The 27,360-nt window shown below is 41.0% G+C and overlaps 1 protein-coding gene across 2 annotated transcripts in view; it reads left to right on the top strand.

The window, feature by feature from the left end:
• ttyh2 (tweety family member 2) overlaps positions 1 to 27,360 on the top strand; it is a 32,940-nt gene that overhangs the window by 3,907 nt on the left and 1,673 nt on the right. The window contains exons 2-14 of one of the 2 annotated variants that reach the window (XM_053853728.1): positions 8,170 to 8,342; positions 11,116 to 11,227; positions 18,911 to 19,131; positions 20,813 to 20,908; positions 23,730 to 23,802; positions 23,900 to 23,969; positions 24,060 to 24,115; positions 25,292 to 25,384; positions 25,442 to 25,534; positions 25,624 to 25,766; positions 25,961 to 26,146; positions 26,212 to 26,290; positions 26,994 to 27,020. In XM_053853728.1, the coding sequence (XP_053709703.1) occupies positions 8,170 to 8,342; positions 11,116 to 11,227; positions 18,911 to 19,131; positions 20,813 to 20,908; positions 23,730 to 23,802; positions 23,900 to 23,969; positions 24,060 to 24,115; positions 25,292 to 25,384; positions 25,442 to 25,534; positions 25,624 to 25,766; positions 25,961 to 26,146; positions 26,212 to 26,290; positions 26,994 to 27,020 (1,422 nt within the window). The remainder of the gene's footprint in view (positions 1 to 8,169; positions 8,343 to 11,115; positions 11,228 to 18,910; positions 19,132 to 20,812; positions 20,909 to 23,729; positions 23,803 to 23,899; positions 23,970 to 24,059; positions 24,116 to 25,291; positions 25,385 to 25,441; positions 25,535 to 25,623; positions 25,767 to 25,960; positions 26,147 to 26,211; positions 26,291 to 26,993; positions 27,021 to 27,360) is intronic. The other variant, XM_053853729.1, reaches the window with a different exon arrangement.

Here is a 27,360-nt window from a genome sequence, read left to right as displayed (position 1 = left end):
TTTTGAGATAATCTTCATTCTTCCAAGTGTTGTTGTTCTCCTGCCCGTCGATCTCACCATCACCCCTAAGTGACTAACTGTAAGTGGCTTTGCGACCCACCAGTTGAGAATAACTGATGTACTGAACGAAAAAGCTCCAAAAAATGACAATACAAATGCAAATACAATACAATAGCAAATGCTACTTGTGCTTGTGATTCAGATTTTGTCATAAAAGTTGTGTATTTTACTGTCTTTGAAGGTAAACAGGACTTTAAGTCGACGAAAAGGACTTTTCTGCAACTTAAGGTACACTTTTAGAGGAAGGCACATGTTTTTCAGGTGCAGTACTCTGGCTCTTAAAGGGCGAGAAACATTGAACCAATTCAGGTACATTTTAAAACTGATGTCTTTTCATACACAAGACATATCCGATACGACTTCTTCATGGTTTCCGCTATATGTAAACAAGCGTGGCGCACAGCTACGGCTTAAACGCATGCTGCCATGAAAATTATCTCTTTCTATAGATTATATTATATGTCATTTATTTGCAAGACAAAACATGGACTTAACATACGCTGCAATGTGAATATAACATTGTCCATCCTTTTAAGTATAATTACATTTTAGAACTAGGCCCAATACCTTTCACCTACGTTTCACCACATTAGTTTACCTACAGATTCATGCTAGGAAACACCAGTGCACTGAAGAAGAAGAAGGGGAAAAGAAAAAATACTGCCCTTTTAATATACAGTGACAGCAGGTTTTTTGTCAGTGCTTTAGCAGAATAGCCCTATCCTCGGATTTGACCCCACACTGGGAAAATTTTCCAGTTGTTTTTGAAAGTGTATACTTACACCCCTCACCCTTCCATGCACTGAGCATGTGCCATGATGCGACGTATCATCAACTTTTGATGGATGCTGAATGATCATTTTGAAGTCATGGGAAATATAGTCACATTTTCACAATGTTTTAACCAGTCCATGCTCGTCCATAACAAACTTGTGATTAATTGATTATTTTCTCCACTCCTACTTGGTAGTGCATCTCTCTATATTCCTCTGGTTTCTGCCACCCATATGCTGTGAGGCAACCCAAAAGAAAGAGGGAACTCCTTTTGGTGCTGCATTAAAAGTGTCTTGAATCCTCCCCCTCCTCTCCACCTCCTCTGTGTCCTCTAACTGGGACTTAATGGCAGCAAAGCTGTGAACACGGGGAGGCCTGGCCATGTGCACTGGGCTGGAAAGACCCTCAGTCCCCAGGGTGTTCATCTGAGATTGAAACAAGCAGGAATGTGGGGCTGGAACGCTCTGCTGATCATTGGATCGAGAGATTCTCCGTGTCATCATGTCATATAAGCTCAGTACTTTAGTAAGATTTACTGCAGCAAATCACTTGAAGTCCAAATGTATTGACACAAATATTTGAGCTGTGGGTGGTTGCAGTTCTTTACCAAACAAATTCGGGGCCACTTTAGTGTCCAAGGAGATAAAGGATTTTCTCCAGAAAACATTATTATGGACAGATCTGGTGAAAATGGTGGGCTGATTTCTCCTGTCTTCAGGTCTGCATGACTGATGACGTTATCCATTTGTTTTGATGTTTCCAATTCGTCTTAATTTTCTTCAGATGTTTTTTTTTTTGTAGCTTTGTTTTTTTATGTATGGTGATGCTTTCTGAACGTTCTGATATTTGTTGAGTCTCTATTGTCGTTGACTGTTGCTGCTGTGACACGTTAAATTTCCCCACTCTGGGGCAAATAAATGACATATAATATAATCTATAGAAAGAGATCATTTTCATGGCAGCATGCGTTTAAGCCGTAGCGGTGCGCCACGCTTGTTTACACAAATCATGAAGAAGTCATATCAGATATGTCTTGTGTATGAAAAGACATCAGTTTTAAAATGTACCTGAATTGGTTCAATGTTTGTCGCCCTTTAAGAGCCAGAGTACTGCACCTGAAAAACATGTGCCTTCCTCTAAAAGTGTACCTTAAGTTGCAGAAAAGTCCTTTTCATCTACTTAAAGTCCTGTTTACCTTCAAAGACAGTAAAATACACAACTTTTATGACAAAATCTAAATCACAAGCACAAGTAGTGTTTGCTATTGTATTGTATTTGCATTTGTATTGTCATTTTTTGGAGCGTTTCCGTTCAGTACATCAGTTATTCTCAACTGGTGGGTCGCAAAGCCGCTTACAGTTAGTCATTTAGGGGTGATGGTGAGATCGACGGGCAGGAGAACAACAATACTTGGAAGAATGAAGATTATCTCAAAACAGTTTTGCTTTGTATGTTTTGAGAGCCATGTCTTAAAAGTGAGATACAAAAAGTGTCTGATCTAGAGCTGACATTTTCTCTGAAACACTACAGCTAGTTTTGTCGGTGGACCTTCACTGCAACTTGTTTCTGTATCAGTAGTGGCTCATTTCAGCCATGATATGCAACGGCACATAACACATAATGACAGTTATCCACCACCTCCTATACCAGCTCTCTCTCTCCAGCACTCTGAGCGTTGCTCTGCATCTGCCCAACACTTCTTAACGTTTAGGATGCATTAATTCACTCTGAGCTGGTGGAATTGTCGCACGATGACTTAAGCCTACTTAGCAGATGCACAGCAGCAGATGTTGGAGTTTGCCATCACTATATTTTAATCATGACCACAACTACATCTCTATGAAAAATGGATCCATCCTGGTCTTTTTACGTCGAGCATGTTCTGTGAATTGTTTGTGGAGCCATGTCTTCTTTCAGTTCCAATAAGTCTACATCATTTTCAAGCAGCAAATAAGATGATTTTGTCCGTTATTATAGTTCAACAAATTTAAAGTATTGCCTTTTTGCTTGGAGCTCTGTGATACGGAGTGTTTTCATAAGATAATGTGCTTAAATGGAGCTGTTATCTTGTTCTCCCAACCATGTTCACTCTGCTGTGATTGGTTGGGAGGAAACCTGAGACTAACACAATGTTACATCACATTGAACATGACTCTCGTAACCTCTTGATTAAACAGGGGAGACATTTATGAAGCAATAACTTCAAAACGGAGCATAATCCTGAGGAGGGACTTGCTGCATCATGGAGTGGAGGACTTCAATATCTGAAACATTTATACGCAGATGTCGTGAAAGTCGAGTGGGCTGATGGGTCCTCTTCAAAGGCGCCTTAACCTGCCCATTATGGGGCATTTGAAAATGGACCTCAGTACATAGCTGTTGTTCCTGTCTTCAAAAAATACTCTATTATAATAATATTATAATCTTTCAAAACAAAAATTCAAAGTGTCTATAGCTACTAATGTCAATTACATTTAAGATAACACATTCAACCCAGTTGTCCCCAGAGCATCCGGAAAGCACTTATGTCAGGGTTATTGCTGCCAATAACCATTTCAGATTCAGGCACTCTGTGAAAGTCTAGTAAAAAGACTAGATTAAAAATGTTACTGCTCTTAGCTTTGTGTAAACCCTTGTAAAGTAGCAAGTCTTTGCTTTGAAGTGAACCATTCCTGTATTTTGTATAGATGATAAGCTATTTTCTTTGACCAAAAACTATCAGTATTTTCACACTATTTCTTGTTTGAAAAAGAGGTGTAACTGCCATACCAAAAAGATGTATCCGTGAATTATTAAATTTTTAAGGCATTTTACGGATCCCTGTCATTTTCAGAATGAGTAACTAAGCATTTTTTAAGACGCTCTCTTGAGTCCATTTTTCTGGTTCGCCATTATAGTTGAGATCAATAAATCTTTTCTTTGATGCTTCAAACTGCATTTGTCTTTTCTCCCCTGAAGGGTTCAGCTGCAGCCCCATCAGCCCTATTTCTCAGAGCAATCTGCTCCCTCTGTTTTTCTCCCCCATCAGATGGGACCCAGAGTGGTGGGGTGGCGTGGGGGTCGTTTGGCTCATTATTGTCTTTGCAGGTTCTGTTTCAATGTGCCACAGATCTTGTTCACAGATTATGATTATCCACAGTAGGGCTGAACGATTTTGGGGAAAAAAATAGAAATGTGATTCATTGTGACAATATTGTGATTTTTGATTCAGCATCTTTATTAACTATTGAACTATGAAAAGAAACACCTTTAATTTAGTGTAGTTTCCGTACAATTCTGTATTATCATTTGCTTCAACAAAAAAAAAAAAAAATCAGAGAAAGGAGCAAAGCACAGCAGCACCTGAAAAATGAATAATATAAACACAATCCTGGTTGCAGTGTTGAGGGGCGTCCTCACACCCAAAACTCTGGGGTTCTAGACTGGGGAACCCATCACTCTAGCGGGGAGTCAGTTGATGGAAAGCAAAGTAGATCCAGTAAAGCTAAAGCTCAACATGGCATCAGTGCAGTCTTTGAATCACACTTCACGCAGAAGCGTCACTGCAACGATGTGGCCGGTCACGCATTATACTTGACACTATGAACAAGTGAATGATCAAATCACCTCAGCATCGTGCTTTTGCTTTCAAATCAAATGCGGTTCGAAAATTACATTCTACGTCGATTTGAACCGCAAAAATTGTTCAGGCTTAATCCACATCTGTGATTCCATGAACTAAAAGAAATTGGCAGATACATCTTTGTTTAGGCGTTTTTGGAAGGTAAAATGTTCTGAGTGGGGCTGAATGCTTCTGATGAAACCTGCTTTAAGTCACGGTTGAGAGAGAATTTCCACAAGCAAATAAAAGTGTCTCCTAGAATAATTCCAGATGAAAAATGAGTTGCTTCAAGTTCAAGCATATTGAAGTATATGTTGAATATCTATTGAAGATTGCAGGTTGTGGTTTATGTGTGGATGTAGAACTGTGACAAGTTCGACCTTTCATGTGAACCTGATTCGAGTTGGTTTCATTGTTGCACAACCTGCATCAGTAACTGAAGCAGACACTCAGAATCTACATCAATGAACAGCTTCCAAGATCTTCGATTTTAGTACATGTTTATTTCAGTCTCATCTTGTCTGTCGACCTACATTTCCAATGATATTTCATTACAAATTAGCACCACTTTGTTTTACATTAAAGAGAGCTTAAGAAGGAGGACAATGACATCAACTCTTATTATTCTGCTCCATCAGTCAAGGTCCTGTGGTTATTTTGTATTTTCTTTTGGCCACAATACACACTGTGAATAAGTGACAGACTTTGTTAAATGAGTAGTTTTTTTTCAATGTTTTTCCATCTGACGAATATTTTAAAAAAGAATTATTATTTGGGGTTGTAAATATGCAAATCCTGTATCTTTCAAAGAGACTCATCTCTCTTAAAATAGCCCCATCATTTTCATAAAAACCTCCTTCACTTGGTCTCCCACAGTTCAAATGTGTGTCATCTCCGAAATGAGTCCATTAGTCATGGTCAGGACGAGCGTTTACGGCTCGGTTGTCCTGTCACACGGTTGTGCGTTCATGTTCTATGCGAGGGACGTTGAAATTGCGGTATTATGCAATGCTCCAGCCCGCGGACAGGAGACACGACAATGGACTTGTAAGCGAGGGAGAGAGAAGAAGTGGCGTAATGAGGTGAGGCAGCCCGGGAGGTGGGGGCTACATCTTTGTGCTGCTGCTGGGTAAATGGTTACCTGTCTACACGATTCGTCACACGGATCCTTATATATTTCTCCCTCTGCACTCTGCTTCATTTGTTTACAGCATTATCAAGTCTCCTTGCCGTCACCTTGTAAGTCCTCTGCACTTCATTCTCTGCGAATGGCAATATTTAGCAAAGCGTTTAGCACAAGTTTAGTGGCAGCTTTTCTGGAGTGAACCAAGCACATGGAGCAAAGGCTGCTTCATGTGGTCCGATCTGACAAAAGATCATGATCAAATAGCAAAACTGGGTTGTCTGCAGGGACGCAGCTTCCCCCTTCAATTCAAAAGATTTTTATTCTTAATGATCTGATTTTGGATCATGATATCATCTCGTCCTCTATGCAAGACAGAATGACAAATGGAGACATTTAAGTGCCTTTTACACATTTAGAAACCAAAAACGTGTCCAAGCTTGTGTTACATAAAAGCAGCATCACATACTGCATAAATAACAAACATGAAAGTGTTGTCTTTGTGAGAACAAAAAAAACTTTCTGCCCTTTAAGGTAGGTGCCTTTACTGACAAGCATTCTTTTAGTCTGTCTTGGTGAAGCTGTGGTGCAGCTGTTTCAATGAAAAACTTGGTTCAAAAACAAGGTTAAAATATGTTTTACCATTTTAATGCTTTTATGTTAGGCTTCGAATTTCAAAAAATATTTGGTAACATTCATGTATTAAAAATCATTGACAGATTGACTCTTGTAGCAACATTGCGTGATCACCAAGGCAGAATAAACTAAACGAAGTGGTTGCCACCGGGAATCTGAGAGCAGATGCACGTCGCGGTTCATGAACACACCAACTTCTGATCGAGACATTTGCTTTGGGCCGCATGGCTGGGTGTAAATTCATTGAGAATTGACTCACCAACCAACCAACCAAGCAACCTAACCCTGTACAATTGATGTGGTGTGTGTTTTCTTTTTTACCATTTTGATTTATTGTCAAGTTGGTCTTAAATCATTAAATTCATCATTAAAAAAACTCTTAAGTCCTGAATTTAACTGGCCAGGAAGCACTGTCGTTTTGGGTCTCATAGTCTGTCAAAGGGTTCCTTGTCATTTGACCTCTCGCGAGCTTCATATTTCTCTGACAAGAATCACAAAACTGTCACTGTTTAATTCTTCTTGCGAGTGAGTGAAGTGCCTTTTCACACAACATCCCTCCGAGCCACCATGCTGTTGGCTTGGTGGTCTCTCTGTTGTTCTCCCACCCTTCCCCCAACAATCGCACCTCTGCATGAAATTACTGCTCTCACCTCATTGACACCAATTTAGACCAGACGCTTTGTGTCTGAAATACTTCGTGGTGCATTATATAGTCTACATATGTAGATTTGTCTGCTCTTTCTGCTTCAATATTCACATTAATGGGGATGGAACAGCCTGAGATGGCCTAAGTAGACCTGTAGACTGTTCAGTTTTTAGCTCCAAATGTTCCAAATAAGGTAGCCTTCAAATGATGCTCAACCCCCTCACATCCTCTTGTACCCTCGTCCCTGGGAATGTCAGGATTTCACGCTTTTCCTCTACGGTCACAGTGTTGCTGTGAGACAAATCCACTTGCTCCTCTCTCCAGCAGTCGTTGTAGGTTCCCATTCATTCAGGTCATTGTACTTAAGGGATTAAATTAGGGAACTAGGTTTAGAAGAGCTTGATGCGAGGAAACAGAAACCCATCGCCCTGAAGAATCCATGATGCAGTAGGTGCACCACACTTATCAATCCTGTGGCAAAGCCCAAAGACTGCCGCAAATTTCAGCATATTTATGCGGCCACATTTATAGCTTTACTGTCAGTCAAGTAAATCCTGAGTATATTATGGGAGCACTTTTCAGTAGCCATAATTAAACACATTATACCGCTGTAAAGCAGATGTTTGCAAACATTGATCCTTTTTTAGTGAAATGACATCAGGGTGGGATTTGGCCTTCTTGAGGATTTGACTTATCGAGATTCATGGCTGCTTTCATGCATTCGTTGACATAATCCTGCCAACTGAGCACCATTTTTGGATTATAATCCCACTACTTAGAGACATCGCAGCACCAGAACAGATTGTTCAGCAGAAGAGAGATTAAAACTGAACTAGAAAGCAAAGGAGAATGAAGAATATGATAAATCTGTCTGCACGCAGGCGAGAATCAGCTACTGCTTCTACAGTCACAGTGGACTGAGGAACAACGTATGAAGGTGATGGCATGTTTCTCCATCAAATGACAAATTTAAGGTGCATAACTAAAATAGAAATAAAAAATTGAATTAAATCTTTGTCGCGACAATCAACATTTCAATAATCTGTATGTTACTGTGGTCATTGCTGACAGTTTTCTCACCAAACTGCTTTTCATAGCTTTAATAGTCATAAGATGCTCCTATACTGTTCAGCCATCATCAACAATTTGGCAAAATCCAGATAAAATCCATATATCCTTATAATACTATAGTATCTATGTTGTACCTGCAAGATAGACTTTTTCAACGTATTAACTTTTCACTTGGACTGTCACTTGGACACATTAATGATTCATCTGATTTCAAATGTTCACAGCACATCTTGACCAAAAACAATTGTCTCTCTTTAGTCCCTGATCTTCCTGGTCTGCGTGGCTGCGGCAGGTCTGGGCATCAACCTGTTGGGTTTGGCCGTATACCTGAGCTGCCTCTGCTGCTGTCGCAAAGATGAAGAGGAGGAGACCAAGAAGACAAACTCCTGCTGTGTCACGTGGACTGCAGTGGCAGCCGGACTCGTCACCTGGTGAGAAACCATCACAAAAGCACACTTGACTAACACACCCAGTCTTCCTCTCTCACTAATGGTGGTTAGGTATTCCTCGGCGAATCTTCACTTTGTGTCCTGGGTGCCCGGCAGCGGCGCAGACTCGTCTGCCTGATTCACATATTTGGATTCAGAAGCTGGTGTCTTATTATGTTGTCAGATGGAGCTTGGACAAACAGTGATCTTTAAAACGTCAGCTTGTTTTCAAGCCATGCTGAGCTTTTGACTGCATCTCATCTCTGTTCTATGCATGTGTGAGCTTCTTTTACCCGTCATGTGAAATGTGCATCTTATTTGTTGAGTTGTAATGCATCTGACGTCGTGAAGACAAAGTAGCATAAAACTTGTCTTTGTGTCTGCGTTAATCCTGTCCAACAGTTGGTGTCTTGCAGCCTGAATTAGACATGAATTGGTTTTTCTTCTGTCCAGTGCAACGCTATACTTGCATCAGCACTTAGGTTACCAGTTCCACGTGCAAATTAAGTGCCTCAATGCGCGCCCCACATGTTGGATAATTAAATCCCTCAGACATGTGATGTCAACACTTTTATTACATTATTGTCCTAGGCAGCGTCATTGTCAATTATGCGGTTGTTTTCTTCTCAAATTCTAATGTAATAAAAAGAGGGGACGTACATTTAGAAGAGCTCAAAATGAATCATCTTTGGGGTAGTCACTCTTTGGTATCTTCAAAGCTAGTTTACGAGGTGATGGCATGGCAACATGCTAGTGTAACACAGTAAAATAGTGGAAGTGCCATGCTGTCTGTAAACTAAGTGAAACGCCCAGCCACAACGACATACTTAATGCATGGAGATGAAGTCATTGCATTGGCCTGTGTTGCCTAAATGCCTTTGTATCTCAAGTAGCATGTCTACATCACTGAAGTTTAACATTTATATAGTGCATATTGGTCACATTCCTTCCTCCTTCACTTGTCAGGTGCTAACCAACCTAGTTATCAATTCGACAAGCTAAGTGGGTGCTTAGGGTGCCGCGTGCAACCCGATGTCTATTGAGTGACTAGAATGAAGTGTTGAGAATTAAAAAAATATATATTGATTAGGAATGGCTTGTAATTTTTACCCATGGGTTTGTATAAACAGCTCTATCTGAATTAGAATTTACCTTTTTTATTGTATCTTTTCATGTTTGGTGCAAAAAAATCTCCCAGTATCATAAAAAGTGATATTTTTCAGATTATAATACGATATGAAATAAAGCTACAATCAGTGTGATAACCAGATATATATTTTTTTCAAAGGGTGACAACTATATTTTTAGTGTGGATGTGATAACATTAGTGGTGCAGTACTGTGATCAAATGACTGTGCATGTTAATAATGGCACTTTGACGGAGGATTATAGTTTTGCAGTGTTCATTTCTCTTCATCGGTGCAGTTGTTTTGATCATTATCATGATCATTTCCATTTTACTTGAGATTTATTCTCACCCAACAAGACAATAGAATTATGAATCTTTATTCAGGACTGAGATGGAGCAGCAAACATTTGTTTACTTGTCTGTTCACATTGTGTGTGTTGTACACACCTCTGGGAAACTGTCAAGTCTTCTTCTAGACTCTGTCTGTCTCTGTCAGCTCACATTCTCCCCCACGTTATTCATCTTTCACTCCTTTTTACCCTCCCGTTGTCCCGCAGCCGTCTCTATTTAGCATCTAGTCCAGAGTTGAAAAGCTGGGGGCGCTATAGAGTGGTAGTAATTACAGCAGTGCAGATTAGGAACACCTGTTGTGTAAACAGTCACACTACTGTCGTGTCTTGAGGCCAAGCAGGATTTAGAGGTCATGGTTGACTGGACTATGTGATGGATTTCCCACTAAGTCGACAGGGTCCTCCATGGTCATGTGTGTTTCACTTTCTGGTTCGAAGTGTTGTGACCCATGTCTTTACCTTCGTATCGAAAATGAGGGCTGTGGTCGATCTGTGTCTGATACTGCTGTCACTCATTGAATGGAATTAGCCAAAGAAGGTGGTGGCCATGTTGTTCCATTGAATACAGACCAATGCAATTTTTAAAGGAATTAAAAGACTCTTGGAGTGGGTAAAAAAGAGAGCGCTGGAGGGAAGGACAGCAACATGGAATGAGGCAATAAAGAGGCCGCCACTTAGTGGGTGAACTAGAGCAGTTGAAGGAGGTGGTGGTCGATGAGAGTAGGAGACAGATGGAAAGAGTGAGATGTGGGAGAATGGTGGGACAGAGGTTAAGCGCGGACAAGTGATGAGTGAGAAAAAGGTATGAGAGGTACTTGGGGAGGGGAGATGCTCTGCTGCGTGAGAGGTGAGCTATGATGAATGTTTGTATGGAAAGGAGAGAAGAGAAGGACTGATGGGGGAAGACATTCAGTGAGCAAGAAGCCACGAGAATGAAAATGGGGTAAAGGAAGAGCAGATGATTACCGAAATAAAATCAGGTCATGTGACCTTGCTTGTATGGTCTGATGAGATTTCGACTACTCACAAGTCGGGACGCACTCGTAGCATATTAACGGTCTGAAAGCTGTATTAAAGAATATATTATGATTGGATTTGATCTAATACTGAGGTCAGCGACCGGACCAGTTTGTGCTTTAGTCACACACAGTCTCATTTTGAACCTCTTTCATTTTGATATTTACGCCCACTGCAGAGCGTGTCCAAGCTGTGAATATTAAGAAAGTAGAAAAACGGAGTGATGAAAATTTCATTCTCAGCTGCAGACTTTGGCCTCACTGTTGTTGTTTCCCTGCAGCATTGCGGTGGGCGTCGGCTTCTATGGCAACAGTGAGACGAACGATGGCATCTACCAGGTGACCTACTCTTTGTACAACGCTAACCACTCGCTCGGTGGCGTGGAGAGCTTGGTGAGTGTTTTCTATCTCTTATTACTTGATGTACCAATGTTTGAGCTATCTTTTATTTTCGACTTCTCTGACTTCCATGCAAAATCATTTAGACACGTATTTTAACAGCATTACTAATTTGGTGACACAAACCTTACTGTCGTCTTTATGTACTTCATCCTCGAATTATGGTGATTTTATACTTCAAAGTGTACTTCGAGCAAAATGTCACAGTAACATATGAACTGAGTTGCATACTATTTGAGCGAATTGCGTAGTTTCGGCACCACTAGACAGCTGTCATACATTATATTCAGTCTCTATCACATACTTCTTACAGCCATCTCCTGTCTTTACTTAGGAGCCTCTGCATTCTGCAATACCAGACGGCTTGGAAGACACCCTTCAATTTCATTGTTTACTTCACCTGCATATATACAAATATTGACTTTCCAAAGTAGTGAAATCGCAACTGATGTGACTGTTTTATTGCCACACTCCATTATCAGTGTTTTGACTCTAATTTGTTCCCTTTACAATCGCAAAAACAATCACTTGGAGTAAATTTCCCACTTGCCTGGAGGATTTAATTTAGCTCAGTTTAACAGTCTTTCCATGCTTGCGTGCTTGTCCTTTTACGGCTGAACACAAATTAATTTTTCCAGACTCTTACCCCAAGTGTTTCCGACTTCTTCCTGCATAAATAGTTCTTTTTGTTGTTGTTGTTGCACTTTGCTCTTTGCAAATTGTGCTATCCTTTGCAAGCTAACAGACTTCACAGTGGCCACAACATACATGTTGCTGAAGCATATTGAGGTGTCTCTATTTTTTTGGTTTGTTTGTCACACCTAAATGTTTCAGATCTTCATGCAAGCATTCGCATAAGACAAAACAAACTTTGTTAAAATCGGCTCCAGACGATATCCAGTTCAGAACGCCGTGTCTAGATGTGAACAACTGATTAGCAACTTTTTGAAAACGTTTATGAAAACTCATATTACTCCTTTGTTGGTGTGGACCGTCTAAGGTCCATGGTCAACCACTGTGGGGGATGCAGCAGTTGACCATGGATAAAAACGTGAGAATCTCGGGGGCTTAGCCAGTTTATTATGTCATTGTCAATTTGTTGTTAAACGTAACTCGCAATAACAGCTCTATTACCTGGATTAAAAGAACGAAGAAAGATGATTGATGGTAGAGAGGTAACAATTCTAGAAATCTAGAGTCCCAATGACTGTGATTGAACAATGGTTTATTCAGAAAAAAGGAAAAACAAGAGAGAGAAATGGCTACGGGTAAATGCTGCTGGTGATACACGCAAGTACTGTAGTTCTGTGTGATGTTTCAATGTTGTTGTGCTGTTCTTTAGGGCATGCATTACCAATCTACTGCTTTTAGCGTGTTTTTGAGCATTCAGTGCCTCTGAGGTTTTTCTAAAGAATGTTCTTCACTGCGTCGTGTCTGTTACGTTGGGTTGTTGTAGGAACAAATGTTTACGTGAGGAAAACACTCTACTCTCTGGCCACTCTATGATAAGTCTTCCTTTACGTTACATTTAGAACAGATACATTACTCACAATAGGTTAGGGGTATTGTGAGGTCCTCAGTGGGTTTCATACGTTCTGTGTTTGTCACACTTCAGTGATTTTTGTGATAGGACGGCAATTGTTTTGGGTTGATAGACGTACTTCATTTTGTGTTTTCCATGTAATGGTCTCACTGTGTACAGTGCACTCTAAATATTGAGGCCAATACCAAACAATACAATAGGACAACCCTTTTCAATGTGGCATCGTTTCACAATTCTGGGGTTGAAATTTGTCAGTAAATCATTTCCTGTTCATCATTCAAGCAGCTATGAACACGTGACATTACTTGACAGACAAGTGGCGCTACCTGGAAATAGCGCGCCTGCGTGTTGGTAGCAGGCAGTCAGATGTTGCCCGTGAACTTGGTGTGTCTCAAAGTGCCATCAGTAGACTTGCAGCAAGACACAGAACAACAGGCAGTGTTTGTGACAGACCCAGGAGTGGAACCCTCCCTAGTGATGCACCGGTCCCTAAGGACCTATGCAGTCAGACAGCACTATGCAACTCCCTCACAGCTGCAGGCCATTTACGGCACGTGAGGGGTACTAGGTTTTCCAGACAAACCATTCGCAACTGACTGAACGACTTTGGCTTCCATGCCAGACGACCGTGGTAGTTGACTGTCCGGAAGGACTGACACCAAGACACTGCTGTGAGCAGGGGATTACCAGGCCATGTGACCTGGACAATGCAGCAGCACACAATGATGAGTGTGCCGTCATTGTTGCTAGAGGAGGCAAGTTGAGCCAGAAACCAAGGTCAACATGCTCTCGAGGGTTGGCTTTGGTGGAGGAGGTGCAATCGTCTGGGCAGGCATCACCAGTCAGCACTAAACAGATTTGAAGACTGTCGATGGCTCAGTCTCGGCACATTGGAACCACATTTCCCTAGTACACTGTCAGTTTGTCTCCAGGGATTAAGTGAAATGGTTTTTGAAGTTGACTGTGATCACTGTCAAGCTCCACCATTGAAGGTTAGGGGGGCAGTGAGTTCATTATCACTGTCATTGGCACGCTCACCACTGGTCGAGGCAACTGGATGCGTGAACCCAACCGAGCGCATCATTATGCGGCTTCATTTGAACGCCGTATGCCCATGTGTTGTGTTGCGTGTGGTTGCATGAGCGATTTTGTTGAACGCAGCTCAGGACTGTTAAAGACTGAACTTGTCAGACAAGACAAAAAGCCCAGTGTGTCTCCCCAGTTCCCAGTCACCTCCCCCCCCTCCAATCTAATCAAGCATGAGCAGGGGAAACAAAGACGGGACTGGCGAGGAGCAATGTTACCCCATCTGATTGGCAGGATTAAAATCCACGGCGAAGGCGAAGGCCTCGCTGACCTTTGAACCACTCAGACGCTTTTTCACTCGACTCTAAAGACTGTGGGAGTCAATAACAGTGTGGAGAGAGGAAGTGGAGCTCATTATCAGTTCTTCTGCACAACTATTGAGCCTTTGATTCGTTCCAGTCTGGCCTGTATGATGTTTATGAACAAACACCTTCATTGTTGTCTCTTAAAGTGACGTTTTGGATTTGGATGATGGCCAACCAGATTGCTTGGCTGCCCTGGGATTGTTGTGACATTTTAGGCTTGATGGCTCTCTTCATAATATCTATTGTTTGGAGGTGGATCCTGTGAGAAAGTCCGTCCATTTCATCCTGCACTGAATTAACTTGCGCCACTACTACCGTCATCATCATCATCAACATATTCCAAAGCATCTCCTCATTTGGTGTACTCAAAGAAGGTACCAGGAGACAGCCTGAGAAGTGCTCTTCTTGTTGTGACTTGAGTCTTTGCTCTCCATAGAACAGCTTGTTTCCCTTCCATCCTTGTTCAAGAGGTTGAACAAAACTTTTCTGGCATAATTCTCTCAGTTAACCACAGTAAACCCTCATGTGGAGCTGGAGAAAATGGAAGTTGGACTGTCGCCTTTGCCCACGATTATTATTGTTTCTTTGTTGTTGTTTTTTCTAGTCTCTTAACTGCACCTTCATATGATGTTTCTGAAAGCCAGGTAATAATTTATGTGGTCAAGAGTACAAGAATCAAAACTTACTTGAATGTACACCACCAATAATCCAACTCCTTCAGAGCTGGTTCCCCATACTCCCACTTATATTAGCACAAAGCAATTTATTGTCCCTTCTATTGCTGTTTATTACTTAAAATTGTACCTCTTTTGCCTTTCTATATCCCATTGTTGTGCCTCCATTGCAAGTATAAACAAAGAGAACCAGGACATCTGATGGAAATGCATCATTTGGCTGGCACTAGATAGAAGTTAAAAATATTGGGTACATAAGTGTAATTTTTGCAAGGCCTTTGTTTCTTTCTTTTCTCTTACTGCTAATGCAAAAGCAATGTGCTTGGGATTTGGGATCCATTTGAGGTCTGACTAATGGAGTCCAGCGCCAACTTCCTTACGCTTTCTTGACTTCACCAGGATGACCTGAGAAAACAGATTTCAGTTTCGCCTCTGTTTCTGCAACCAGACCTGTTTTCTATCATCCCTTGTTTTGACCTTTCTGAGACCTAGAAAGATAGCACAACTTATTTATCCCAAATCCAATCCCTGTTGTAATGACTCCGCAAAAGTCCTGCTCCAGGCTTCCCTCCTGAAAGCTCCAAGGTCCTTGAGTAATGGCGGATGTGAAGAAGAATATATTTTTCAAGAGATGTAGCAGCCTTTGGAGTGAAGGGATGGTACTTCAGACCTGTAGGCCATTTTATGCTCCAGCGATTACATTCAATTTTAATCCTAGTTTCACTGCAGAAGAAAGACAATAGATCCTCACTGGGAAGAAAACCGTGCAAATCTGTTGCAGTTTTACCATAGTAATCACATTTGTGATAACATGTACATTTTATTTTTTGTGCTGTTTTATGTGTTCACTGAAATTCACTAATCCTGCTTTTTATCTTTCACATTTTTCCCCGACACCTTGCTTTTCATTCCATATTGTATAACTATAAACTATAACTATTGTAAATGTTAAATATGTTGTCCTGAAGGAAGTACTGAAAAAAACATAAATGTCAACACCTCAAGAAAAAAAAACAACAAAAAAAACATCATGAGCAATGTCGAAACGCCAGATCCTCTCATTATATGATATGTCACTGACTGATGCCACCTCATATCTAGACTCAGGCGAGTTGAAGCAAGCCAGCTAATCTCTACCGTCTCCGCCTCTGAGCCTTGAGGTGTGAATGATAACTGCTGATCAAGGAGATTACTGGTTTCAGTCTGATGTTGGGTTGTTGATGTGTTTCCGTGTCATTACGCATAAAGATTGCTGCATAAAGACAAGCGATTCCATTACGGGGCCACAAATCTCTTAGATCATATAAGAAGTAGAGCAGGGGTGGGCAATCCGCTCCTCATAGGGTTTTGCAGGTTTTTGTTCCAACCAAACAAGCTCACAAAGTTTAACCAATCACATGCAGCTGACACCGGGTTGGTGAAAAGGTGTCCTCTTCATTGGTTGAACACAAAACCTGCACCCACTGAGGCCGTTTGCGGCGCAGTTTGCCTGCCCCTGAAGTAGGGTCAAAAACATGACAAACAAAATAGTGTCATAAATATTTGGGACAATTACACACAAAACAATGGCTGATTTCATGGTAGAGAAGGAAAGTCCTAGGAGTGCACTCTTCCGGACTGAAGCTTCAGATGTCACTCCTGGGATCAGTTGGAGCCCCTCTCCCAGTTGGGGGGTCACCGCTCCGAGTGCTCCAAGGGGACTACGGTGGTCTTTACTTTCCACATCTGTTCAAGCTGTTCTTTCAACCTCTGGTACTTCTCAACCTTTTTGTGTTCCTTCTTCCTGATGTTGGTATTGCGCTGGTATTGCCCCATCTGTAACTATCACTCTTCTGGTGTTTGTATATTTTCTATACAGTATATATACCGTATGTCTTGATATTGAAATCTGATCCGTCTGATGATGTTTTGCTTGACAGTGGTGTTGTTTAGTGAATAATGTTGAAAACAAATTGCAAGCTGAATCGCAATCGCAATATTGTCTTTTGTCTGTTTTTTCCCTTTATCATTCAGCCCTACAGTAAGACAATAAATAGTTGTATTTAGTTAGCTAGCTAATCATCCGGTGTGCCATGAGAGATAGTCAATGTTGTCAATCAATGTCAAATTCCCTCCAATTTCGACAAAGCACAAGACGTACATTTTTATGCCTCTGCATTTTTAAGTTATGTATTTCAGCTTGTTGGACCTTGCTGAGAAATCTCAATTTGATGAATAAACCATCAGACACAGTGATTCATGGCTCTTTGTTACCTTGTTCAAATTAATGATGCCATTTATTTTTCCATATGTAAATGCAAAACCATGTGATCATGGACTGAATGAAGGTGTGCCGTTTTTTTTGTCTCCTTGCTCTGGCCCCTCGATTGTCTTCCTTGTTGTTGTGGTCAAGTATTAGGGTAGCGCCTGTCCGTGAAAATGTCTACGAAATGCTTCCTGCAGAGGACAAGTTCGGGCACACCTGGCTGTTGCTGCCTGTTCTGACTAAAAAAAAAGATTTTTCATTATTCACTTTATTCACATTTTACTCAGAGTTCTGGTTTCTGTTGATGATTTGGTGTTGACACTGTTTCTATGATGACCTTCTATGAGTATGGGAACCACCTGCAGGGTGGCAGAAAGGAACTAGGGAGGACAGGATGGGTCCCTGATATGGGCTCATAGAAGAAGTGTGTTCAAGTCATGAAGCTACAGAAGGAATTTGCTTCAGTTCGTATGTCTTTATCGTTGCGTTCTGAGCTCTGAGAATTAGGGCCTCACTGGATTCTGTGCACACAGGGCCTGATGACTGCTCTCCAATTGTACTATTGTGTTTCAATAAATGTCTTGTTTTGCTTAAACTCACCCAGGTTACAGTTAGTGTAGCTTTGGCAGTACAAACTGCTGAACATTCACACCAGGTCTAACGGAAAGATAAAAGCATGTCCATCACCTCACGACCAAAAACATGTCAATTCAGTGCAACTTTCTTTGTGTGAAGCGTTGCTTTATTTATCCTGGGCTTCGTGTCAATGCCACGTGGCATCGATCCGATGATCGTAGTCTTTATTAATATATTGTTCTTTCACATGACAATCTACATTGACTAACTTGGCTAAGTTTTTATTCACGGAAAAACAAAACAAGACCCTTCTACATCTTGAAGGAAATGTCAATGGCTGTTTTTTGGTAAAAGTTGGCTGTGAGATTTTTTTTTTCTGTATTCACTCTCCTTCTCACAGTTAAGTCAGGGCTACACAATAAATAACACAACTAATTACTCCCCCTAGCAACATCCTGCTGACAGACAATGCCGTTCCTTACTGCTGCTTAAATGCCAAGTTCCTGCAGCTGAGCAAAAGCATTTATTGGCCTTTTAATTCTCCAGCAGCAGGCTTTCTCTTTAAATGTCGATTCCACCCGAACACGAAGTCCCTCCAGGAAAGTGAGGGATTATCGAGCCACAGAAAAGAGGTTGTGATTGTGTAGATGTGTTTGTGCAGTCAATAAGCAGAATTAATTACAGGTTTGTGTCGAGTTGGTTTCACGCTCTCGGTTTAATTTTAGATGTAGTGCTGGGTTGATGTGCAAGGCTCAAATAACAGGGGGCATATCTTTTTTGAATTTCCTGTCGCAGCCAACCCTCTTACTTAACTATAAGCTGTTGTGAGCCCGTAGGAAACTTTAACCCACATGTGTTGAGATTGCTCTCCTGATCAGTTGTCACTCTTCTCCACCTGCGGGGTGCTGCTTCAGAGGTTGGATCTTCTGCTGACTTGACTCACATCTTCCAATACTGTACCCCCCCATCGTACTCTGAGTATCTTGCTCACCACTGCTATGGGCCTAGTCAGTTTTATGGATTAAGCTGTAACACTGTGGCCCTTTGAGGATTGGATTGCTCACCCCATGTGTAGAATGTGTGCGGCTGTAGCACCTCTCTTGTCTTGAACACATCGAGATTTGATGTACCAGACTCTATGTGACATTACTGACTGTAGTCCGACTATGTGAGGCTTAGTTACACAATTTTTCCAGTGACAGGTCAATGTTGCTCTGTTATGGTTTCATACTGATGTCTCCCCTGCAGGTGAGCGGTACAATGGGCAGCATGAGGACTGGGCTGCACCAGCACTTAGCTCGACTAGACGAGATCCTGGCCACTCGTGGTGACTACATACAGACGCTGCAGTTCATGCAGCAGATGGCCGACAACGTCATCAAGCAGCTAATTGGTTTGCCGGACTGGGAAGAGGCCCAGATGGACCTGGCTGCCATTGCTGACCAGACCGCCAACATCGAATACTACAGGTAGGAGGTGAACCTCATGACCAGACGTTTAGCAATAATCCATTCTTGGCACCATCCTGGCTTTGATCCAGCGTCTTAACTTCTCAATATTTTCTTCATTTAAAACATTTGACATGTTTCTCTTCTCTGCTTCAACTTCACACAATGGCCAAATGCTTCCCACGTCATGTCTGTCTTCCACAAAAATGGCAGAGCAAGCATTAACAATATATTGTTTTATAAATAAACTTGTTACAGTAAATATTTGCAATTTGTGTTATTATTATTATAACATGAAATATTAAATAATCATCATTACACACCCAACAATAACTTGAAGACGCATGGAATAAAAGTCATTTCGACAACAATTTGACCAGTGATTTAATCTAATCATTTATAAATAGTTTGAAGTGAAACTGGGATTATTTTTGTAAATGTACTACAGTGTTATTAATGTATAAATAAGTGTTAAATTAACCTGATGACGCTTTACCACGTTCAAATGTAAATCCACGTGTCATAACTTCATTTTTCCTCCTCATCACTGAGCTTTTTTTTTTTTACACAATGTGATCATTTTTACAGTGTAAGTTCTGACCCAAATACATCAAAGGATGTTTCCTGCATGAGTGTGTGTGTAGCGCCTACTTAGGTGATCTCCTAGAGACCAGCAAGCATGCTGGTGTGTGCTGATATGTCAGTGTTCAGTCGGACGAATGTCCAGTCAAAGTGACTATTTTATCAAAACATTGGTTGTGAGCTCCATTTTGTTCATTTACAAACACAATTAACAGTTAATGTGCTTGAGATCATTGATTAAATTTATTTATTTATTTATTTATAACTATTTATTGTGTGTATGTTGTGCTTATGCAGAGAAAAATCTAAAACTAAAAAAATGAAGCTGTTAAATAGAAATATGCTGCAAACAGTTTTACATCTTCATTTAATTATGTTTTTGAGATGAATTGACTGTTAAATTATTCCTTCGCTGTCTCTCTCTCTCTCTTTGTGTGAGTGTATATATATGTGTGTGTGTGCGTGTGCGTGTGCGTGTGCGTGTGTGTGTGTGTACTTTTTTTTCATTCTATTAAAATGTGTCTTTCATTCCTGTTGACACACAAGGGCTCGATTTTTGGTTATCAGTCACTTTCTTGTAATTTGTGTCTCCGTAATTCCATGTTAAAATGTTCAGTTTGTGTCTCAACCACTCAGTTAAAGACGAAATTACTTTTTTTTCTAGTAATACTGTAACTGAATCGAACATAGTAAGGTTTCAATCATTATAGCCTGAAAGGGATGTGATGAAAACAGCGCGGAAAAATGGAGCATTGATGAAGAATGTGAAGGATGAGGGAAGCATTTCTCTGGTGCTGGAGGAAGAATGAAGAAATGAAAGATTGATGATGATGATGAGGAGTAGGAGGAAGAAATATGGAGGAGAATGGTGATGAAAGCGACCTGCAGTGACAGAGAGAAATGGAGGAGAAAGAGGACATTGTTCTGTTCAGATGGTTTTCATTTGAGTTGATTCATTGTCAGTAGTTGAGATTTAACGCCCCAGAAAAACACACATTACAAGCGTAAGTAGACAATGGCTCACAATCACATATGTAACACAGAATCTCACACACATGAAAACACAGTGATGAACTTAAACTTCCATCTGTGACTTATGTGTCTTCTGGCCTGTCCACAGGTGGCTGAGTTACCTGCTCTTGCTGATCCTGGATCTGATCATCTGTCTGCTGGCGTGTCTGGGTCTGGCCAAGCAGTCGCGCTGGCTGCTCACTACGTAAGGAACATGTTTGCTCACGATCGCTTCCCCTTGGTTACCACGGTGATATAACATGCTGGTGCCCTTATCATTGCCATGGCGACATCTGATGCTGACTCTCTATGTGCGCGTGTGTGTGCACCTGTATATGTGTAATAACGCTAGTCAGAGACGCTTTGACTCTTCTGTCTGTTTTTGTTAGTTCCATGAGTCACTGTTCATGTGGTTGTTGGGTGTTGCTGTGTTGCTGTTTTTAGTATATTTATGCAGATCTGTGTGTAGGAAACAAAGTACGCACTCCTTATATGTGTCAGTGTGTATCTGTGCCTCTTGGCTGCTCGGTGCGTGGGTCGTGTTTGACTAAGAGATGTGAGTCAAGTCTGCACATAAGCAGGAGAAATAGGCTCCACGAGTGTCTTCAATTTAATATAACTGCATACACTTTTGTTTTATTGTGTATAAATTCTATATGACTTCAGACTAGAGGGACATGAGGTTGCATTGAAATGGTGTAGGCATTTGTCACTGTCACAAAAACCCGTCACAAAAAGACTACTGACTGTACCTACAAAAACAGACATTTTAATTCAACACATTCTCCGTGTTCGTCCTTTTCGAGCTGCAGGCGCCTCTAGGTTCCTCTCGGGGGTCTAAGCTCATATAATATTGAAGCGTTTATTTTCAGCCTTTTGTCGTTAATAATGGATGCCACGTAAAAAACAGACAACAAAAGCATGTCCGTGTCAAATGTGATGAAGCTGACAAAGCATCAGAAAATAGAAACCGAAAACCATCAGTGTGGGCAAAAAAACTGACGTGCGTAATTGAAAGGATGCCTGAGCAAACAGATATGAAGAATTACTAGAATAATGAACATGAGCAATGTCCTGCGGGCGATAAATATGTTGGGGAAATGCTTGCAAAACAAGACGGCAAGAATAAACTGAATGGAACAAATAAATGGATTGGGCCTTATTGTGAGTTTTTGCTTCACTAGTCAAATCTCGCTTACAGTGGTGGAAATAAAGATTTCGGACACCCTTCAAATTTGACACTGTATTATCATAAAAAAATGTTTTTGTGTTTCAAAAGGTGGAGCTGGATTTACTTGTGCATAATATACACAAATGAATACAGCTCTTTTTGGTTTGTTTACTGGTTACAAAAAAATATAAGAAAACTAAATTCTTGACAGTTTGACATTCTAACATTGTATGTTGATTGTATCAAAGTCAACATTAACAGAGAATGTGTTTAAAACTGAACAAAAAAGAAATAACAACATCTAGTAGTCCTGCCACTAGCACACAGTTGAATGCATGTGGTGTCCGGAAACTTTTTTTCCACCACTGTTTCTTTGCATTAAAATCAAGTTTTAAGTGTTTCTAACTTCAGAGTTTTATCAAGTTGAAGTTTATAAAATAGCTGCCTCAGTCTAACTGCTCTGTCTGACTGACAAGCATTGCAAACATGGGGGGGTGAGCTGTGCCTGCGACTTTGTCCCATTTCAAATGATCGCAATCAGCACTACATCAATTAAAGCACTTAAATGAACCTGTTATTAAAAATTAAACTGACTAAGGACATCTTGGCAAGACCAGTCCAGTTAGACAACAGTATCACCAAGTGGCATCACACTCCCATCTGAGATCTTCATTTGAGGCATGATCATCACCGTTGGTGCATTTATCGTTCTTGCCGTGAACAATATAAAGTTCACAGTTTTGTTTGTACAAGAGGAGTTCATAAATTACAGACTCAGCAATTCTGAAGGACATCTAAGATAAAGAGTCTTTGAAAAAGCTCCTTGATTGAGCATGAGCGGTTCTGCGCAAAACCTGTTGGTGTTTGCCGCCACCTTCAAAAACAAACTCAACCCACTGAGCCTTCGTAACTGCATGAAGGGCCAATACACAAGTTTGCCACGGTTTAATTGTCCCTCCACAAAGTCAGTCAGTGCCTTGGAACATCCAGCACGGTGAGTCATTTATCGTGTAGTCCTTTGTGGTCTTCGTGTACAAGCTTACATGACATCAGGGGTCCTGACATCAAGAAAAGTGCAGTGCTGTCTTGCTATCACAGTTGATGAACACTTACTTCAAACATGGCGTTTTTAAGTTCTTTGAGTGTGTGTTTTTTTTTTTTGTTTTTTTTTTATCATTAAATAATATTTTTTTCCAAACTTACTGTTCTGTCTCTTCCGTAGCTTGTCTGTCTTTTACTCCGTCAGTCATTTGTCCTTGTCCTGCAGCGAGGCTGCTCTTTCTCTGTTTTCCTTTTTTATGGCTGCTTGCCTCTTGCTTTGTCTCTTGAGTGGTTTTTACGTTCTTTATTAGTCTCAGGAAGTCACTTTGTCTCTGAGGCTGCCTGTATGCTTAGTTTATCTGCCTGTCCTTTATCTCACAGACCATCTGCACTTGCAGTTCAGAAGACAGGCTTACCTTAAATGTTCTGTTAAAAAGTCACTTTGAGAGTGGATAAGTTGGAGAAAGTTGTGTGGTACGCACATCACAGACATTACTGCGTATCCATTTGTGAAATTGTACATTTCCTGAACAGAATTTTACCTACCTCTTGATTTAAATCACTGTGGGCATGTTCTGGCACGGCTGTTGGTGGCTGGTTTCTGGGTCACAACTGAGAGGAAGTGAAAGAGTCAGAAACTGTCCAAAGAACTAGCTCAGACAGAGAACTTGAACTGACAAGCTCATTTGACTCTAACCTATATGCAGTTATTGGTGTGTGTCCTGAAGCAAAATGCACGGATCGGCAAAGATGCGTTTGTGCCTCGAGTGCACTTTCAATTTGCTGAACCTTGTTTCTCTTTGTGTCTCCACAGGATGATGGTCTTTGGAGTTTTGACGTTGATTCTTAGTTGGGCATCCCTGGGAGTTGATCTTGCCGCTGCTGTGGTGAGAGTCTAACTGTTAAATTCACTATTTAGTTTTGAGAGTTATGAACACCTCATCTCATCGAAAAAAACGATTTTAATTTGCTGTCATGTTTCAGGGCACCAGTGATTTCTGTATCGCACCCGACAAGTTCATCATGAGCAAAACAAGGGGACTCATCGGTCCTGGTGAGTTAGTTTTGCAAGTGTTCATAGCTGCGATTTGGTCTGAAACGTGTTTGAATTTGTAATGAATTTGATTTCTCCTTCTTTTCACAGATATCGTTCACTATTACCTTTACTGCAACCAAACACTGTCCAATCCCTATCAGCAGGTACGCACCAGTCATAGCTTCCACAGTTTTTTTTTCTTTTCCTCATTCAATTTGTGAAAGAGTACTCAATATTTTAATGAATAATATAACTTCCAAGTGAAGTTTATCAGGCAGTATATATATATATATATATATATATTATAAATGTATTATTTTTCACTTCTTGACCTCGATGATGAGCAGCGTCTTCCATAATAATCTATCAAGTGTCAAAAGTTCATGAAGAGCCTGCTCAGAATCTGCCACAGATGAGTTTCTCTTCCACCACCCCCTTGGTTTTATTCATCCTATTGCCTCTTCTCATCATCTTCCTCCAACTCTTCGTCTCTGGCTCGACTGTCTGGTTTCATCTCTTGTTCTGCAACACACGCCGATGAGCTCAGTGGAGCTCAAATGAGGTCGTGAGATCTTGAAGCAAAAAAAAAAAGTCTGCAATTCAGAATCAGGGAAACTGTCAGCTCAAGTGATAACAATTCTGGTGGTTGAGGAAAAGGAGTTGGTCCTGTTCTAGTTTGAGCCTGAGGTTTTATTGTCATTGTTCACAGACCATGTTGACGCAGTTTCACTTTGAGGTTTAATGGCTATCATTGGCTAAATAAATTCATTCATATATTCTAATACATTAAGAAATCTAATGGCTACATATAACAGGGGTTTGCGTGATATAAAAATGATTTTAAAACTTGAAGTAAAAGACTTAATAGAAACGAACTGTCCCTATGGTAACACTTTTTTTTGTTAGAGTAGAAGTATTGCTGTCAATTTGTAGTATGGATTTATTTTTTAATGTGATGCAAATTAATGAAAACTTGAAATGTGGATTTAAAAGTGTGTTGGATTGTAAATATAGTTGTTTTTAAACAATGAATTCACACTATTTAATAAAATTGTTATATTGTTATTATCCAATCCAATCTCTCATTGGAGGTGATGAACAAACTTTTATGGCTCATTCACCTATTTAAAATACTTTTTTACTTATAAAAGGAGTCAAAGTTAAGAGGTGTACTTTTCTTTTATTGTTTTCAATTCCAATAACATAAGAAAAGAAATACTCCCTCAAATTACCGGTAATACAGTGAGGAACAATTGAATATTGACACAGACTGTACAGTGGAACACAACATAAAAAACTGCTTGGATCAGGTCCTCATCAATCGATTTCCTGTGTTCCAGTCCCTGACCATTTTCCAGCGCTCGCTGACCACCATGCAGATCCAGATCCAGGGCCTGCTCCAGTTTGCCGTCCCGCTCTTCCCCACAGCTGAGGTAGACTCTTAATTGACCTGTTTAGTACAGAAGACAGAACCGTCTTTTCCTCCTCAGCGGGATCTTCTGGGCATCCAGGACCTGCTGAACTCGTCTGAGTCCAGTCTGCACCAGTTGACTGCTCTGTTGGACTGCAGGGGGCTCAACAAGGTTGCTTCTGTTTCTACCACTATTTGAGAGTATCACTGTGAATCTGGTCACAATTGTCTTGACCCTCCGCTGCCTGTGGCTGTCTGTAGGAATACCTGGATGCCATGGTGGGTGTGTGCTATGATGGAGTGGAGGGCGCCCTCTACCTGTGCCTCTTCTCCTTGTTAGCAGCTTGTGCCTTCACCCTGATGCTGTGTGTAGTTCCCCGGGCCTGGAGACAGATCGCTTGCAGGTCGGTCCTGATCCGTCTGAATTTATTTCAAAATAATAACTGTTCTAATTAGGTAATAATAGCTAATAACTATAATAATAACTAGTTTTTAGTGAATTGACTGAATCTAGATGGTGAAAATGAGTAGGACGCGGAAATAAATCAATTAAAGTTGAGAGTTCCCTCAACTTAAAAGGCCAATGATCTGTCCTCAGAGATCAGGACTACGACGATATAGACGAGGAGGACCCCTTCAACCCGCGTGCCCGCAGAACCACCTCCCAGAACCAGAACCACACCACCATGCACAGTTTCTGCAGCTACAGCAGCAGCATGGGCAGCCAGAGCAGTCTGCAGCCCCCCGCCCCCACAGTTTCTCACCCAACTATACCTGACTACATGTGAGTGCCAGGAAATAATGCCAGCATCTGTCAGGGCTTCACTCACCATCCGTCTTCCATTACAGGAACCAGACTGCGCTGTTTGGCGGAAACCCTCGCTACGAGAACGTTCCTCTGATAGGACGAGGCTCTCCACCACCATCGGTGCGTTGGGTCCCACGGACCGGGGTGTTCACATGACTTTGCTAGCAAGCAGCATCAGTGACATACAGGGAAACAAAATGAAGCTTAGTGCTGTGATGACATTTATTAGTATTTATTCTACTCCCTCATGACGCAATGACTGCGGTAGTGAAGTCAGTAGTAAAATAAAGCTGGCTAAAGAAGGATAATGTGAACCCTTGCTAATCTATTCACTTACCATAGGAATCCACTGGTTGGTAAACAGTCCAGCTATCTCTGTGCCTTATATGTGCTCAGGTGTAACAGAGTACTAGTGTCGATTCTTCGCACTTAAGCTGTAGTGGCTGAACATCACTATGATCACTCGAACTACTTTGCTATTCCATGTTTCTTTCACATAAAAAGAGAATCTTGCTTGAAACATTCAGTCTAAAACTAGCCTGCCATCAACACATCCTACATGGCCTGAGTCATAAGCTTCTAGCTTCGTCTTCTGCATGTTTCTGTAAATCTAATTCATTTGATCATGTGACTTTTGCCGCCCCATGACTGCTTCTTCTTCTGATGTATAATTGAATTCTCCCTCATGCTTCCAACTGTGCCGCCCCCCTTGCAGGAGTTTTCGGCTAATGGCTTTTTTGTGATTGTTTTCTTTGTTTGTTTGTTTGTCGCCTGTTTGTGTGTTCATTTCTATATTCGCTGTATCTTTAATCAACTTGTGGAGATTTACTCTCAGCAGTATATGAACAGAGTAAGTCTTCTTTCTACTCTTCCTTTGCTTTTGTCTCCCTGCTGCAGCCCTGCCTCTATTTAGTGTGAGTTTGTCTCCTCCTAGTGTCCTGTTTGTGAACCTCAAATAGCACAGTCGCTCTCTGCATGCTGCCAACTGTTCAGCTCTGACACATGACCTTTTCCAGTTCCTTCAATTTACTCGTTTAGAAACAAATATCTTCCAGTGAGCTGTCCTCACACCTTACACCATCAGTCAAGCCAGAAGAGTGATTTAAATGTGAACAGATTTGGACTGGATGGATGTTGTTTTGCAGATTGTCCATACGAGCATTAACAGTTACAGCTCCTCATCATATCCT

This window comes from Synchiropus splendidus, chromosome 1 (genome assembly GCF_027744825.2).
Source record: "Synchiropus splendidus isolate RoL2022-P1 chromosome 1, RoL_Sspl_1.0, whole genome shotgun sequence".
Classification (NCBI taxonomy): domain Eukaryota; kingdom Metazoa; phylum Chordata; class Actinopteri; order Syngnathiformes; family Callionymidae; genus Synchiropus; species Synchiropus splendidus.
The sequence above is the reverse complement of the archived record's forward strand: the minus strand, read 5'-3'. Positions and strand labels throughout refer to the sequence as shown.